Below are 18,172 nucleotides of genomic sequence, written 5' to 3'. Positions count from 1 at the left end.
GCTTAAACCTACCAGACAGGCCAGACTTGTCTACCTTGGTGAGCCAGGTTCCAAGTTCTAAGCTGGCCTTCTGGATGGCTGCTGAGTCCTTCAGGGTGGAGTCGAAGAGTTTCCCCAAACTCTTCACGGGTTGCTCCGTGATGGTTGGGATGACAGTTCCTGAGATGGAAAAGCGGAACTTGTCACTCACCTTCTTCAGCACCATGGATTGTGATTTGGAGGGCTTGAAGCTCATCCTTGCCCAGGTGATGAGCTTTTCGAGCCCTTGCAGGATCCACCTGTATGTATATATATATATGTATATGTATATATGTATATGTATGTATGTATGTATATGTGTATATACCTTAAAATCCTAAAGCCTGATTTATGCTTCTACATCACTGTAACTCCGTGGAGATGCAATGACGTCGATGTGCGCGTGACCCTTTTAAAGTTCTCCATCCCATTGGTGGGAACAGTTGTTTATCTGGACCAATTTGTCCCTCAATAAGCTCTATGTATTTATATAATCATCAACCTCCAAACCGACATTACATTACATGCGGTTTCTCTCCATGAATTGCAGGTCATTTGTGTGTCTTTGTAGTTTTCAGACTCCATGTTGTAAAGTTGGTCATATTTGCGGACTTTTCTGCCGCACGTTCCTTTTTGTGATCCATGATCGAAATGTAATCTGCATGCGCACTGCAAAAACTTTTAAAGTATGATGGGAGAGGAAAGAGTGAATCCGGCAAAGGGATCAATACCAGCACTTGTGGTCTGCGTCATTTAGCAGGTGCACATCGGGCTCCGGAGAGCCAAGCAGAGGGCTCTGATGTAAAGCGATTTGGTTCGTCACAGCCAGGGATATATGTGATACTTAACACCATATTACAGTGCAGGCAGCAAGCAGCATTTTGTTAATAATCACCGGCCTTGAATAAAGACCCCGCCTCATTTGAACAAAATAAACACCCGGGCTTTTAAACAAAGGAAATATGGTGCCCACTTTCCTTACATCGGAGAGTGTCCTTGCTGAACTTCATTTCGCACCTCTGTTGCAACTGGGCACGCCCAGACTGATCTGTCCGGTACATGGCAAGGGTTTTTAATGGAAATACATTGTGAACAGATGGGACGTTTTGTCTGATGTGAGCGAAAATCTGTTATACAAAATCCAGTATATGTCTGATTCTTCCGGTGTGACTTTGTGCAGGTGGCTGTGACTACGAAGACAAATGAGGATGACGTCAGCACCCAGTATGTGCTCGACTTCATGGGGAAGATCATTTCTCAGAAACCGTCTCACTTAGGTCAAGGTCAGGAGCTGAAGGATTGTAATAAGACGTGAGTGAAAATGAACTCCCGAAGCCGCTGCTCTTCTCTGGATTGTGTATTTTATTTTATTTTTTTCAGGTACCACAGTGAGTGTACTGAAGCTTTTCAAGAACCTTCCAGTCAGGAGGCAGTACTATTCCTCCACAAAGAAATGTAAGGAAGAAGTAAAGAAAGTGCAGGAGCTGCTCGTGGCGTACGCCATCATAAGACCCGATCTGCGTCTCACGCTCACTCATAACAGGGTAAGCTGTCTGTCAGTAAGTCACTGTAAACATAATGACTACAGTTACATTTAACTGTCGGCTCTGTAGGCTGTAAAGGTGGTTCCAAATTGGTTGCAAAAAAACTTGGAATGGAGGCTTTTTTTTAAATTTAAATTTCGATTCAAATTGTGATTACATTTTTAAATGCGAGCATTGCGAATCACATTAATGCTGATTTTTGTGTAAACTATAAAACGAAACATTTGTCTGCATGCTGCTGGTGTTGCTGACCCTCAAAGATCGTTACTCAACACGATACACCACTCTGCTCATTTGTGGTGTTTGAAAAGATTAAAGGGTGAACATTAATGGTGATGAAGGGCCCTATCACTACTGTGTATAGTCCACACTGCAAGAATAATCCAAGATGGCAGAATATGCTCTGAAACAGTTCATTTCTGTATGAATCAAATATATTTTGCATATATTTTGTAAAACTTGGTGAGAAATAAACATCTAAATCTAAAATGCTGTTTTTTTTAAAACCATATAGTGCAAAATAACCTGCACTAATTAAGTTCATCAGTGCTAAAAGAATTCATTCTTCCAGTGACAACATATTTAGAAATTATCAGTCAAAGCAATTTATTGGTTTTTGTGTGGTTCTGAAGTGATTTACAAGATATCGTACAGAGATGTTGGCGTGCACGTCCCGGGAACATCCGTCAAGCAACAAGATCAACTGCTTGTTGCTGTCATTTGTAGCTAATGTGACCATAGCCTTTTCAGCATCTGCCTGGACTGTCTGCTTTTAGACATTTGTGTCGCTGCTAACACTAAACACGGTGCTTTTGAAAGTGAAAACGGCTACAAACTGTAATTATATCAAAATTATTCTCAGTTTAATCACAAGTTCCACTTCTGCTGTGAAAACGTGTCAGTGTTGGACACAGATTTAGTTATATGATCTAACATGATTTTATAGTGCGGTACTGTTTGTGTTCACACAGCTGCCACAAGGTGTCACCATTTCTCTTTGTATTACCAGCCACACTGACTGGCCAAGGCAGTTAGTTATTAACATGCATTTAAATAATACCCACAAACGAACCTCATTTAGTTGTCAGATTGGAAGGCATGAACATTACGTGGTCTTGATTTTACATTTGAAATACTTTTTACAATACTGACCAAAATTATACAAACAGATTCAATTGAAAGAATAACAACAAATGTTCATTCTTGTCGCATCTTCAATATAAGACGTGCAGTCCAAAGGGCTGTACATAAAATTAAGCATTTAAAACTTTTGCAGCAACAAAATGGTCATTCAAATGGAAACAAATGTTAAAATGAAAGGAAACAAAAAAGGTGTAAAGATTGTTGGTAAGGCAGCATGTGTTGTTGTTGTTGGACTTTTAGCTGCCCCCCGTTAGGTCAGGGTCACCACAGCGGGTACAGTACTCATCTACATCTGGATTTGGCACAAATTTCATGCTCGAAGCCCTTCCTGACACAGCTCTAGTTTTTACCTGGAGAAAAACACCGACCCAGCTTAGCTTCTGAGATCTGACAGGATCAGGCTCACACAGAGCAGACTGGCTGTGATGAGGCAGCACCTGTCATGAATTTAAAAATGACATGGTTTGAATCGAAGTTTAAAATAAAATTCTAAATTTTTGGGTTTAGTGCAGAAAACGGCATCTTCAAATTTCTTGTGATGTTTGTTGGTAACTAACAACTACATTGGAGTGAGTGTGAAGGTGCAATGGTACGGAGCCCCCTAGGCTCAAGGGTGTATAAACTGTGGGCACAGATGGCAAAGCTGTGAAAGTCACAATAGCTACAACGTTACACAATGGAAGCTATACAATGCAAGCCCAAAGCATGACACAAAAATCTTAAATCTAAATGTATTTTACTCGCTTGGTGCACAGAAGTGTGTGTGTGTGTGCGTGTGCGTGCATGCACGCGCGCTCCCTTAATATCTGTAGTGGAGCAGATATGTAAAGTGATTGCACATTTTATGGTAAAAGCACCAAATTTTAAACAACATAGAAGAAATAAGTCCTGTGTAGGCTCTAAGGGCCAGTGGTGCTGATGTTGCAGACTGAACGGTCCCCCCTAAAAATGAGTCCCCCCTGCTTTCACTGTGCATGCGTCATTTTGGTGCGTCAGCAGTGATTCATCGATTGTCACCTCGTTTCTGCTTAAAACTGACTTTAGAACGATTTAAGAGGTTTTACTTTGTCATCTGATGGTTAATAATCACAATATTCCCTTTGATCACTTTGGGTGTAGAGAGTCAGACTCAGAGAGTCAGACTCAGATGTGCTGCTGTGGCACTCCGATCGCTCCCCCATCTTTTATGATGAAATAATGCTGTATTTATGTGGAAATGATTGTTGTACAAAAGCTTCAGATATCTGTTGCTGAGTCAGATGATGACTGGAGGCAGTTTGAAGCAGAAACGAGGTGATAATCAGTGAATTGCTGGTGACGTTCAGAAGTGACATATGCACAGTGAAAGCAGGGGGACCGATTTTTGGGAGTTTTATGGTTCTTGACTTTTAAGATGTGGAAGGTTTTGCCATACAGGCAGAAGGAAGGACACCAATTTCTCTTGACAAGTACAACTTGCAGTTGCAAACAACCGAAGCTTTGATACATAAACACTTTACAAGTATTAATCTCATACTCCAAATATAAAAAAAAGCTCAATCCATCTGTGTTACAGTGCACGACAGCACATTTTTAGAGTCACAGTGAACGTTTGCGTTGCTGTAAAAGTGATGCAGGTTACGTGTCTCAATATTTCCATTCATCCATCTCGAATGCCAGCTGGGATAACTGCAGCTGTGTGCATAGAAGAAACGGTTTATGGAGTTATCAGTGGTATTGTCGCATTGTTACAGTGTACTGAAAATGTTCAAAAAGTACTGATATTGTCAACACAAAAATACCACTGTACCGAAAAATGAGGCACCCACAGGTCAATACAGTGAGAAAACCTGTTAACATACAACACAGTTATTGTGTGTTAATTATTCCCTCGATCTGGGTTGTCTTCTCCTGGTTGTCTCATGAAAATTTTAAAACTCAGTTCTAAAATAGCTCAGTATCCCCAGCAATTTCTGTATGTCACCATCAAAGTACAGTGCAAAAACAAAAAAGAAAGAAAGAAAACAAAAGTGTTTTGACAATGGATACATGCCTGTTCAGACTGTGGACTCTATGAATGATGGTGGCCAAGATGGAAAGGATGTTTCAAACTTCATAAAACTTCATAAAAATTGTACCTGATCTAAACATCTAAAACAACAACAAGCTGATCAATATGAATGTTCATATATAAATAAAAATGATACTTATTAGAACATGTACGAGTTGGGACTGAGAAGCTTTGAATCTGACACAGATAAAGTAGAGCGTGGCTCTCCATTTTTTGCATTCTGAGAGACCAACATTTCTTGAGAATGTGTGAAGTTTTGAGTCACTGGGTGCAATGTTGAGAAATGATGGTTTCTTAGAATGCAAAAGATGGAGAACCACGCCCTACTTTTTCTGGGTCAGGCTCAAAAGTTTTCAGTCACTCCTCGTACCTCCACTAAGCCCCACAGGAACCTTTCTTGCAAAGGGAGTTGAGCATTCAGTATTCGGCTTGTTCTTGGTGGAACACTGAGTCAAAATGACACCCTGCCATGTGTCGTGCCTCATTCAGTCATTTCACTGCAGATTGTAGCCAAAATGTTAAAAAATGGCTCCATCTGTGAATAGTTTAAAAAATTCCAAATTGTAAAACTTTGTCTCAGGGCCCAGCGGCGACTGATTTTTGGGATTACCAAGCTACTGTGACATCAGGCCTCGTGTTTTGCATCATACGATTTCAGACAGAATTTCTGACAAAGGTGAAACTATTTCCTAATCATCATCAAACCTTAATGAGTTGTGTATGCAGTGTGGTAATCAGTAACAGGAAGCCTTCGTAGGCACTGGTGCCCAGATACTCAAAAATGGGACAACCAGTGTGCTCCATGAAAATCTAAGATAAAATACAGCCAGGCTCATACTTGTTCCAAATGTGATGCCTGCACAAGATAAAATAAGTATGAAAGACTAACTTTGTTAACACAGGTTACCTCAAATAAAGCTAAACAAATGTCAACATCCTTATACCAATAAATAAAATAAAATAATATAAAATATTAACATTTTAAATGTAATATTTCATTATATAAAAACATACTATGTAACATTGCTCCATTTAATGTTGGCATCAGGCATCTGGATTTCTGCCTGGTTTTAGTCGTGGCTGATCTGCGTCTTAGTAACAGATGATTACTGTCAATAAACAGACATTTTTATCAGGAAAAGATTATTCGCTGCCGGTTCTCTAAAACTTTACAGTAGGTGTGAAATTAAACAAAAAGTGAAGCCTGTAATGTGTTTTCCACTCGGCCTGGAGTCATCCTGCTCCACACTGTGCCTGTTAGATCAGAATTTTGCTTTCTAAAGCGAGTAGGTAAATTTGACTTGTGATATTTTGACCAGAAGGTGCCAACTTTCACATCGTGAGCCGACGCTGTCTGTCACACAAATTCTCCAACATCTAATCCATGCATTGCTTTTCCATCATGTCCTTTTTATTCTAATTTAATGTTTTATCCACAGCTTCAGCAATTTGCATTGTGGCTTTGGTGTAAGTGCCCTTTCCCACAGCTCATGGTAATTGTCAGGTGCCGCAAACACGTCTTGTTGCTGACTGTGAAGTGGAATTTGGCTGATTATGATGCCTGAGTGAGTTGCTGAACACAGCTGCAGACTTCGTCCCAGATTGTGTTTCACACTGCAGACACTTTGTGCACAGAAGTAGATAGGTAGGCAGGTCAGGTAGGGGGCACAAGACTACCGTATATCTTTTCCAGAACTCAGTTTCCAGGTTGTCAGGGGAGGATCGTGGCCCCATTTTTTACAATCAGCACGTTGTTGCCCTATCTCAAATTCAGCTATTTTGCCTGCGTTGTCTTTCACAGCTTCTTCAAGAACTGTTTACAGGAGTGATCTGTTTACACGTGCCAAATTACTTAGTTTATAACCAGCTACAGAGTGCATGCCTTTAGAAATCAATACCCAGAAGTCTACTCACCAGCACGCAGTACCAGCCCACCCGTAGGTGTCAACAAAGCTTCTAACATAATTATTTTTCTGCTGTGTCCTGACTATTGGCTTAAAAATGAAGAAAAAAAAACATTTGGTTCTCAATTATGACGGGAAACATTCTCATGTTTCAGTAGTTTAGGTTATATTATTATATTGCTTTAAAACCACAATAATTTTAAGCTTCACAGTTTTAAGGTTTTCCCAACTGCCAAAAAAGGTTCTTTGTCGTCCAGGTCAGAGATATTCGGAAACTTTACTTAGAGAAACCACAAAAATAATGCTGCTATTGTTGAACTGAATGACTCAGTTTTTTTAGTTACAGTAACAATGTGATTGTAGTTTTTAGTTGAGGTTTTTTTTTTTTTTTTGGTGAATCTTATTTTTTTTATTTATTTATTTTTTTTCCTTGAGTTGATTTGGAAAGAAATACACCATTAATTCCAAGAATTAAACTGAGTTTGCTTGTTTGAGTTACTTTTCATAAAACCAGAGTGTTCTGCTTTTTGAGCAAAAATACACTCACCGGCCACTTTATTAGGTACACCTTGCTGGTTGGACCCCCTTTGGCCTTCACAACAGGCTTAATTCTTTGTGGCGTAGATTCAGCAAGGTGTTAGACACATTCCTCAGAGATGTTTGTCCATATTGACATGATGGCATCACACAGACACCCATTCAACCAGTCTGCCTGTTCACCTCTGACCTCAACAAGGCATTTCTGTCCACCCAACTGCCGCTCACTGGATATCGTCTCTTTTTCAGATCTTTCTCTGTAAACCCTAGACATGGTTGTTTGTGTAAATCCCAGTAGATGAGCAGTTTCTGAAATAATCAGACCAGCCTGTCTGACATCAATAACCACACCATATTCAAAGTCACTTAAATCCACTTTCTTCCTCATGCTGATGCTTGATTTGAACTTCAGTAAGTTATCTTCACCACATCTAGATGACTAAATGCATTGAGTTGCTGCCCTGTGATTGGCTGATTAGCTATTTGTGTGAACAAGCAATTGAACAGGTGTACCTAATAAAGTGACCGGTGAGTGTATCTGTCAACATTCAACATTACCCATAGCCCGTTGGTCTGTAGCCATCAAACATCTCTTGTAGGTGTCCACCAAGGTGAAAGACTTCACAAACACATTACTTAAAGGTTACACAAGTATCCTGATTCTTACACTTCCACAAACACGCCCATCTGTCGCATGTCTTAGTTCATAACGCTACAGAAATGGAGAACAGTGCAGTAATGTTACACAAACAGATCTATGGAAGTACTGTAGTCATTGTTTGGTTAACTAGTATCCAATCCAGCTTTACTCATAGAACACCTTAAAAAAAAGTTTAGCAAAGTGCTGTACAGCAGAAAAACAAGGCAATAAAACATCAATAAATACAAATAAAAGACATAAAAGACACCTTACACAAGAACAATCGTTCTGACGGATCACTCTGACTTTGACGCAGGATTGAAAAAGACTCAGCACAAAATATTCAACATTTTGAAATTTGTGAGTCACAGTTTGGTGTAAAACTAGATTTATTATTCAGTTGTCAATGCAAATGAAGTAACATGATATTAATACTGCTGATCATTAAATAGTTGAGTGACTAAATGCCCACTAACCATAAACACGTGCTCTAGTTTATCCTACACTGTTTGGAAGGAATATTACTCCAAGTCAGCCACTTGGAGCTTATATTTATTTTATTTGCTTTTTATTCTAATATACTGTGGCTGACTAATGGGGAAAAAAACCCTCCGTTTTCTCATAGCTGTGAATTCTGATATGACTGAATAATAATAACACAGAGGTCCAAGAAGTCAGGTTCCATTTTGGGCCACTTCTTGTTGGGTCTTTAGAGGGGGCTAAGTTTGACCTCCAAAGCCATTTGTGTTCTGGTGGCCCAGTTACAGGTAGGTGTACAGTCTGCTTCACTTGATGGGGACTTAATGACTTTGACCAGTGTCTTGTTGTTCCAGGTGGTGGTTTGGCAGAAGACCAAGGTTGCTGATCACAGAAGCGCCCTTCTTGCTACACTGGGGTCCAGTGCTGTTGCCAACCTGCTTCCTTGCCACCATCAGCAAGAACAACCAGAGGTTAGTTGAAGTGGAAAAAAGTGGTCCATCTGCATTTGGTAAAAAATATACTCAAAAGGTGTCTTCATTACTTTGAATTTAGAAGCATTATCTCACAAATATTGTGTCAAGTCGCAATGTTCAGTCCATGTTTGAATCGTGTGTGTGATTGGACTGAGAGGTCATTCACTCCATGGAGGTACCCAGGTCCAAACATCTGGATGGGCACCTGAATCACCTTTTCTCTCAACATTGGTGACCATCTTCCACATGGCAGGGACAGCACTCTCTGAGGTCTGCATATCTTGTAGTGCCTAGATCTCAATGGGTAGATACGTTTGTCTGGTCTCACCAAATTAAAGCATACAGTGGGAGTGGCAGTTGCTGTGGTGGACCAGCTTCTTCTGATGTGTCCGATATCATGACTATCAGTGAGTGTATTATGAAGACTTTGGCATTCTTTGGCTGTTGTCTCAGTCCACACTTTGACTGTGTTCAGTAAAAGCTCAGTGAGAAAGACATTTTACTTGCATCTTCACTCAGTGATTAAGGAATGCCCAAACAGTGGTGAAAATGTCACAGTTCTTCTTGTAGCTATTCATGTTCTTGTTGGGAAGACGCTGGAATCTCCTGCAAAGCCATAAGGTCTGTAAGTGCCCAATGTGTGATCTCTTACCGCAGACTTGTAGCTTCCCTAAAGAATCAGTTGAAGCTCCACACAATACTGTATTCTTTGTGTACCATACATCATCTGGCTAGACTTCAAGATCAGACCGTTTCATGGGAGTTTGCATGCTATCTAGGTGGAGGATTTGTTAACATGACCACAGCTAGTGACCAGAATGGAATGTGGGAGTTCTCTTGCAAGACTTTCCTGAAAGTTGCCAGGGATTACTTAAAACAAGTTACAACTATTAACATTAGAGTCCACAAACGGAGGTGTTACATTTGTGAGGGTACTTTGAATATCATCCAGAGGAGACATAGTGGGTCGGGGGAACATCTGGGCTTAATAAGGAGATGAAAAAGCTGCCTATGATAACACTGAGAGTAGAAAAGAGGCATTTGTTATGGGAATGTGCGAGCAAGAAATGGACTCTCTGGGATCTAGTGACCCCACGGCCTGTTTACAGAGGACATGGAACATATTTGTTCCTCTAGATCTACACCTTGTCCCATTACTGACCTGGCAAGTGATGGCACCGTCCTGTTCCCCGACTCTGCTGTACTGTCCCATTGGGCCAGCTTCTTTCAGAAGTTCTCCAAAGCAGTGCCTCCTCCTAGGGTTTTGGACATGTCCAGTGCTGGGGCAGTGGTGGTTGATCTACCAGTCAGCTGTAAACCATCAAATTTCAGTGAAATTACAAAAGCGGTGAAATACCTGAGGGCAGAGAAAGCTCCAGGGATTTGTGGCATTGGGGCTAAACTCCCCCATCTGTTTGGAGATGATGTTTTCTTTGCAGTGTAAGCAGTCTTTTCTTCTATCTGTTTGAAACATCATGCCAACAAACTGAAGGAAAGGACTTGTTGTCCATCACAGAAAATGAATAGGTGATCACTCGAATTGTGAAGTGACTAGTCTTACAGACAAGGTCTATACAAGGTTCAGAACCTTGATAGGATTCAGTCTCAGGCACTTGCCACTCAGTGACTGGAGTAATGTGGTTCACATCCAAGAAGTCAACCACTGACCATATCTTGACTTTACAAATATTCATTGAATGCATGTGTGAGTAACAGCAGCATTCCTTTGCAGGCTGTCATTTTTCACAAAAAGTGATTGATTCGGTTGTTTATTTGTGAGGAATGTATCCAGCCTGCTCTTCTACCCAGTATGGAGGACCGTAGCAACTAGTAAATTCCAATGCAAAGCAGATGCCCACACATAACCTGGCTGTGGCAGAAAGATGGCTACTTTTAGGAGGTGGGGATTGACTTGTCCTCTGTCTTGGTATTTCCTAACCAGGACCAAGAGTGATTCTGTAGTGTGGTGGATGTAGAGACATGCAAGACTGGTACATGCTCCCTTGACCTTACTGGACTGGACTTGTGGTTTGTGGGACACCCTGAAAATTTGTGGAATCCCTTACAAGCAGCTGAACATCATAGCCAGCCTCTACCTGAGTACTGCCAGTGCCATGCAGAGTGGTTGAGGAGTCTCAGACCTCTTTCCAGTGAATTCTGGATGGTGTTGGGTACAGTTATGGACTCCACCAACTCAGCTGCCTTTGTCAGTGAGGACAGGTTCACTGGCCTTGATTTCACAGCTAACATTTTGATCTTTGCGGAATCTGTGACATCCGAGTGAATGTGAGGCATTATTGTAAAGCGCTTTGCGCTTCTGATGCAGATGGAAAAGCGCTACATAAATGCAGTCCATTTACCATTTTTACCATTTACCAAGTCCCTGATTGTGACAGAAGTCGAGTGAAGTGTTGGAGTGTTTGGGTTTGCAGTTGTCCTGAATGAAGACTGAGAGCCACACGTTCAGTGACTTCCTGCAGTCAGCCATCAGGAGTGAATCTATTTGTGGTGAAAGTGTCGAACTTGTTGAACGTTTCACTTGTCTACGCTGTGATGTTCAAGCCTCTAAGGATGTCAGCTTTTAAGACTGACAGACACTTTGCTAAGAGCTGCTGGGATCCTGAGGTGTTTGGTAATCTCCTTTGCAGGAGATCAAAGGTCCAAGTCTTGATGGTTTCATAGTCAGCTCTGCATGTGCTTGTATGTGTGGTCATTTGTGTAATATGAATATTTTATTCTTTCTCAAGAAGTACTGCTCAGCTGAACAAAATCACCTTTTGAGACAATAACTAATCATGTAGTAAATGTGGATAAACTGTGCTGTGCATTGAAGGATGAGTTTCACATCCAAATGGCAAAGAGTCACGTGCACGTGAAGAAATCAACTTGCATGAACTGTCTTAAAAGGCTACTAATGCTTTGTCACTCCAGCTGTACCTTTGGTTGTAAAGACGATGCCCCTACGCCTCTGTGTCACTGCTGCCCTGCCATCTTGTGCATGCACCTTATGCACTCACTGTTTCTCAATGCTTTGCACTTTTGCCTCACAGACAGAAGGTCTATTTCCTCCAGGCACCCAGGTTTCCTCCCACCATCAAAAACATGCATATTAGGGTCGTTTCCTTTTGTTTTGCCCTTGACCTAGGCAGCATCTGTACATCTGGAGTTGGTCCCCAACAGGGATCGGTACTGAAACCTGGTATTAAATGAACCCCTGTGTTAAATTATAGAAGACTGGAGTGTCCAGAAGCTCTGCCTCTTATTGGTACTGCTTTCGGTACTTGAGAAATTAAGCAAATAAATTTAGATATCTCTCTCTCTCTCTCTCTCTCTCTCTCTCTCATTTGGAGCCCTGTGTGCAGACCTGACGCAGCTTTTCTTGTCACTCTTTACATCTTGTCTAACTCTGTCACTTTTAGCTTGTTTGAGTGTGTGTATATGTGCGTTTGTCTGTATGTTTGTACTAGCCCTGTCCCACGTTGTTTTTACGTCCTCCCGTCACGAAATTATAAAAATTTTTGTGACAGGTTTTTTTTTTAACTCACTATTACGAACCCTACTCTTACCCCTAACCCTAACCTTAGCCATAACCTAACCCTACCCCTTCCCCTAACCATAATCACCACCCCCCCGCTCCACTGCACTTTTAATTACATGCAGCCATCACAGCATGAATTAGTGCTGCCATGACGAAAATTTTGCACTTTTCGTGACAATATGACGAACTAATAGATTAATGTATATTTCGTGCTGCTGAATCATGGCAATCCGTGACTGGGTTGGTTTGTGCACCTGCTTGTGGAATGCATTTGAACCAGCTGGCATTTGAGAGATTTCTTTCTCTTTCTCTTGCACACAGAACTGATGATGGGAGAGAGAATTAAACACTCAAAAGTGTGGTGGCACTTGACTGTTTGTTAAATTGAAAATAAAGCTTTTGGACACACACACACACACACACACACACACACACACACACACACACACACACACACACACACACATACACACCCCACCAGCGGCTGTGTGTGTTTCTCCAGGAAAACTGGAGTTGCATCAGGAAGGGCATCTGGCATAAAACCTGTGCCAAATATGAATGCAGATCTGGCTGTATCCGCTGTGGCGACCCCGAACAAAAAAACAGGTGCAGCTGAATGGACGACAACAACAACTACATTACTTTTGATGCAGTTATGGCAAAAATCAGTCTGCACAGAACTGCACCCTCAAACGGTCTTTAGCCTCGTGCTCCACTAAAGACACCAGGCTCAGCATATGCACTTCTGCAAAAAATAAATACTGTAAATAAATAAACCTCCATTCACGTTAAAGGGTTTGTCTCTCCCCTGGTCAGCCGTGATCCCACTGAACCGAGCATCGCACTTGAAGCATGTGCACAGCCGAGGTGAATGAAGGTTCAAAGTGCCAAAAAAATAATGAGTATTCCCGACTCTTTCCCAGCATCTGCTTGTGGGTAGGATGAATGTATTTATCGAGAAATGGTTAGAAATAAGATTATTACCTCTTCATCAGACAATATAGACATCCTCATCTCTTGTGAAAAACAGAAGTTAAAGTTATAAATTTTATTACTTTTCTCTTTTTTTTTGTACTTTTCATGATTTTGACATAGGCTATGAACACACAATGATGTTGTTCATATTGCAGTTTATTACAACAATTAAGTATTTTATTTTTAAACTAGAAGCACTCAGAGAGTGCAAACCTCCGCCAAGGCCATGGGGTCACTGACGCCATAACATCTACACGCCGTGGAATCATTGAACCTAAAAAGTCTAACAATGATGTTTGCCCAGTAGTACAAAAAGTTTCATCTGCTGTGACTGGATAGTATGTATCCTTAGCGCTTGACATCACAGTTTATTGCAACTTACACATTTCCCAGAAGCTACTGTCATCTGAGCACTGATATTGATATTGCATGTGCTTATAGACAGAAACAAATAAGAGACAAAATTAAATTTACTATTCAACTAAACTGCAAATATATGAATTTTTTAGCATTTATGAAACACTTCACTAAACAAGGCCGTAGGGTCACTGACCCTAAAGAGATTCCCTCCTTGGCACAGTGATCTGTTTCTTTTTGTCTTTTTCTCTAAAATTGTATATAATAATCATTAGATTATTAATATATAAACAAAAATAAATGTAAGAAATATTACAATTTGAAAACAAATGCACCCGAACGTGATGACACCTGCAACTGCTTAATGCTAACTTTTAACATTGAAAATGCCATAGACATGCTAACGCGTTAGCATCGGGATCCGGATTGTGATCCGGATCACCACTAAAACTTAATCACTTGTTCCTCTTGTCATTTCCAACCACTCCACAAAATTTCATCAAAATCCGTTCAAAACTTTTTGAGTTATCCTACTGACAGACAGACAGACAGACAGACAAACAAACGCGACCGAAAACATAACCTCCTTGGCGGACGTAATTAATATTTTGTAAACATTGGACACCTTATTTTTATTGAGGCACATAGACAAAAGGTCCTTGTTTTGTGGTCCTTGGTCCATGGGCTCCCAAAATTTCCTGTATATTCGTTTTGTCAGTTGTGTTGGTATCATGGCCCAAGCAGAGTGTCACCCCATTGAGTCGGGTCTGCTTGAGGTTTCTTCCTCAAATTATCAGAGGGAGTTTTTTTCTTACCACTGTCATCTGTGTTCTTGCTCTGGGGGTTGGTAAGGTTAGACCTTACTTGTGTGAAGTGCTTTGAGGCAACTTTGTTGTGATTTGGTGCTATATAAATGAAATAAATTGAATTGAATTGTCTTTATTTCTCATTGTTAACTTCAAACTTCAACTTTTTGTTGATTGGAAACATGATCCAATCCACGACTTAAAATAACCCATATCTGATCCAAACAATGGCTTTTGTGATCCATGGCACCCCTAGTTAATGCTATCCTTAACTTGATCTTTTTTTTCTTTCTCCCAAAAGGACACATAAGAATCCTGTTAAAGTACTGTACTGATATACAGTGCCACTAAGAGTTGTAGTAGTACCATTAAAGTCTTATCGATACCCATCCCTGATCCCCAGGCATGGGACTGTGGCTGCCCCCCTGCTCAGAGTGGTTAGATTGTGTCTGACTGTACTTGAAATGGCTTAAATGCAAAGAGTTGAGTCTGGAGAGGTGGAGATATGCTCTGGAGAGAAGGGGACTGAAAGTCAATAGGAGCAAGACTGAGTACATGTGTGTGAATGAGAGGGAGCCCACTGGAATAGTGCTGTTACAAGGAGTAGAAGTGGTGAAAGTAGATGAGTTTAAATATTTGGGGTCAACTGTTCAAAGTAATGGAGAGTATTGCTGAGAGGTGAAGAAGAGAGTGCAGGCAGGGTGGAGTGGGTGGAGAAAGGTGGCAGGAGTGATTTGTGTTAGAAGAATATCTGCAAGAGTGAAGGGGAAAGTCTGCAAGACAGTAGTGAGACCAGCTATGTTGGACGGCTTAGAGACGGTGGCACTAACAAAAAGACAGGAGGCAGAGCTGGAGGTGTTGTGATTCTCTTTGGGAGTGACAAGAATGGACAGGATTAGGAATGAACATGTCAGAGGGACAGCTCAGGTGGGACAGTTTGAAGACAAAGTCAGAAAAGTGGGATTGAGATGGTTTGGACATGTGCAGAGGAGGGACCCAGGGTACATAGGGAGAAGGATGCTGAGGATGAAACCACCAGGCAGGAGGAGAAGAGGGAGACCAAAGAGGAGGTTTATGGATGTGCTGAGGGAGGACATGCAGGTGGTTGGTGAGACAGAGGAAGATACAGAGGACAGGGTGAGATGGAGACGACTGATCTGCTGTGGCGACCCCTAATGGGAGCAGCTGAGAGAAGAAGAAGAAGTACAGTGATGATAAAAGCCCTTGTTCTTTTGCTCTTCAATATGGAACTGTTATGGCTGTTCATTTTCATAAAGAACCTTTGTCATGCACAAAACAAACAAGTGGAGATCCTTCATATGGTATACAAACCAAACGTCACGGACGTTAAACACTGTAACGCAACATGATGTCACTATTACACCTAAATGCCAGGAATTTCTTCTTTAAAATTGTGTCTGCTGCATCACAGAAGACTAAACAAAGATGAGACCATGCATCTCGCCTCGATCAGCCTGAAGTCCATAGAAAAGAAGTGTATCCACACTTGTTGCTGTGACGTTGGAGTGGAAACGAGTGTAAGGGCTGATGTCGCCTACCAGCAGCTGATATTAGAAATAAGATGTTGTAACTCGGGTAGTATATTCTGTTTAGCCACAGAACTCGAGTTGTAAGCGTATGATGTCCAAATGCCTCTGTGAGGTGGATGTGTTTTCCGAGCCGATGGGAGCATGCCTGCTACACTTGACCGTGAGCTAATAACATCCTGAACACCTGGTCTCAAGCCAGCAAATGTGGTCAGCTGGTGGCTCGCCAACTATTTCCTTGCCCTTTTCTTTTGAGCTCTCGCCTGATGAAGAGTGAGAGATTTTTGTTAGCTAAGCTTTGTTGTGCTGCTCGTAATTGAATTGCGGTGGCGCGGTAACTTTTTGCTTGGTCACGGTAGGTGTCATGTGGCTCTTACCTGCTGCCAGGCTCCAAACTAATCTAGTCCGACAGATATGGAGCAGCCCTTTTCACCCTGTTTCTCTCTCAAATTTCTCTTTGTTGTTGTTATTTTGCTGCAGCACTTTGGTGCCCAGTTATGAGAACAACCTTTCACCTTTTCCTCTTACTCCCTGTAGCAATGAAAGAGGACTTTTCTCCTCTTTGTCCCCAAGACCAGAGCTTAGCGATCAAAGAAACCAGGTTGACAATTTCACTGGGGCCTCTCTCAGGGAGGGTTGTAAGAGCCACTTTGCTGAGAACAAAATGTGACACTCTTTTTTTGGCAACATGACTGCACATAGCCGTGGCCCTTTGGGGGCAAAGGTGCCATTCATGTTCTCATAAAATAACCTAATGAGCAGAAGTGAGAGAAGCATATGTGCCTGACCTGAACGGCAGTTCATTTATTAACTTCACTGGCTTGCATTGTTGCTATTAATGAGCCCGGGGAATATGGGCGGGAACATTATGGCCTTTCACTGCTTGCAGTCTGTATTATATTAATAGCTTTCCGTGATTTCCGACGGTTTTAAATCTGTGTTGGGGTTTTAGGAGCAAAAGGTAATATTTCAGTCACTTATGAATATGTAATTTGTGTTACCCAACATGTTCTTCTTTATCAATCTTAGAGCTGATTTTTTTTTTTTTTTTTTTCAGATTTTATTGGATGGCTTTTTCCCGAAGCCTGGAGCAGATCATAGTTCTACAAGCTCAAGTAGCCCTGACAAAACATTCATCTTTGTCAACAATCGACCTGTCCAAAACAAGATATAATGAAGGTAGAATAACAATCGATAAATCAGTCTGACACATTTTATACAATATTTATTCATTCGGTGTAGTCTGACGCCATTCTTTATCTCCTATGTGTCCCTCCCAATTGCTCATTGGATGTAACTGTGTGACTGGTCCACCAGTTGTTGCGTCAGCATTACGCAGCGCAGTATGCAGACGACTCGGCTCGAAATCGCTATCCCCACCTCATGCTCAGGATCACAGTTCCACCATACTCCGTGGACGTCAATCTGACACCGGACAAGACCCAAGTTCTTCTTCATCATAAGGTAGCTGTTAAGTTTTCTTGATCTTAAAAACGTTGCCACTTTGTAAAAGAATATACTAAATCAAATTGTCAAGTTGTAAAAGAATTGAACATGCGATCATTTAAAAATTTGTAGATAATGTAAATCATCTCAAAAATATATCAGCCCTTGGACATTTTCATGCTTTTAGGCCTGTCGCAACAACATTTGATGAGAATATGTGACGTTTTGATTTACTTGGTGCAAAGTTCGATAGTCAACAGGGTTGAAAGAAATGTGTAGAGAAGAAAAGGACACAAATAAAATGCAAAAGACTTGAGAAGAGTAACGCATTATAGTACCAAGAAACCCTACAATCCTCCAGTGCCACCATATTACAGAACTGAAACCTACCTGGAGTGTCCAGAATGCAAGGTGTTCAGTGCTCAGAGACATGGACAAGGTAAGGAGGACTGAAACATGACCACGCCAAAGACGTCTCCCAGGTTGAAATGTCAAGACTGGCTCAAGAAATGTCTCAAGACAGATTTGTCAAAGGTTTTTTTGGACATTAAAAATGAGGGTGACTCTTTATCCACCAGATGGATGGCCTGTAGATGGATCTCTAGTGGAGAAAACTGTACCTCATTTGAGTCAGACACCAACAAGGTGTGGGGGGGGTACTTGAATTGTCTTATTAAGGTTGCACTAGTTGGACCTTTTGGGTTGAAGGTGTAT

The 18,172-nt window shown here is 41.3% G+C and overlaps 1 protein-coding gene across 1 annotated transcript in view; it reads left to right on the top strand.

Annotated features, from left to right (window-relative positions):
• Positions 1–980: 980 nt before the first annotated feature.
• Positions 981–18,172, top strand: part of pms1 (PMS1 homolog 1, mismatch repair system component) — a 61,449-nt gene continuing 44,257 nt past the window's right edge. The window contains exons 1-6 of the mRNA XM_034186093.1: positions 981–1,073; positions 1,184–1,301; positions 1,399–1,562; positions 8,670–8,786; positions 17,070–17,183; positions 17,330–17,476. Coding sequence (XP_034041984.1) covers positions 981–1,073; positions 1,184–1,301; positions 1,399–1,562; positions 8,670–8,786; positions 17,070–17,183; positions 17,330–17,476 — 753 coding nt within the window. The remainder of the gene's footprint in view (positions 1,074–1,183; positions 1,302–1,398; positions 1,563–8,669; positions 8,787–17,069; positions 17,184–17,329; positions 17,477–18,172) is intronic.

This window comes from Thalassophryne amazonica, chromosome 14 (genome assembly GCF_902500255.1).
Source record: "Thalassophryne amazonica chromosome 14, fThaAma1.1, whole genome shotgun sequence".
Lineage (NCBI taxonomy): Eukaryota > Metazoa > Chordata > Actinopteri > Batrachoidiformes > Batrachoididae > Thalassophryne > Thalassophryne amazonica.
The sequence above is the reverse complement of the archived record's forward strand: the minus strand, read 5'-3'. Positions and strand labels throughout refer to the sequence as shown.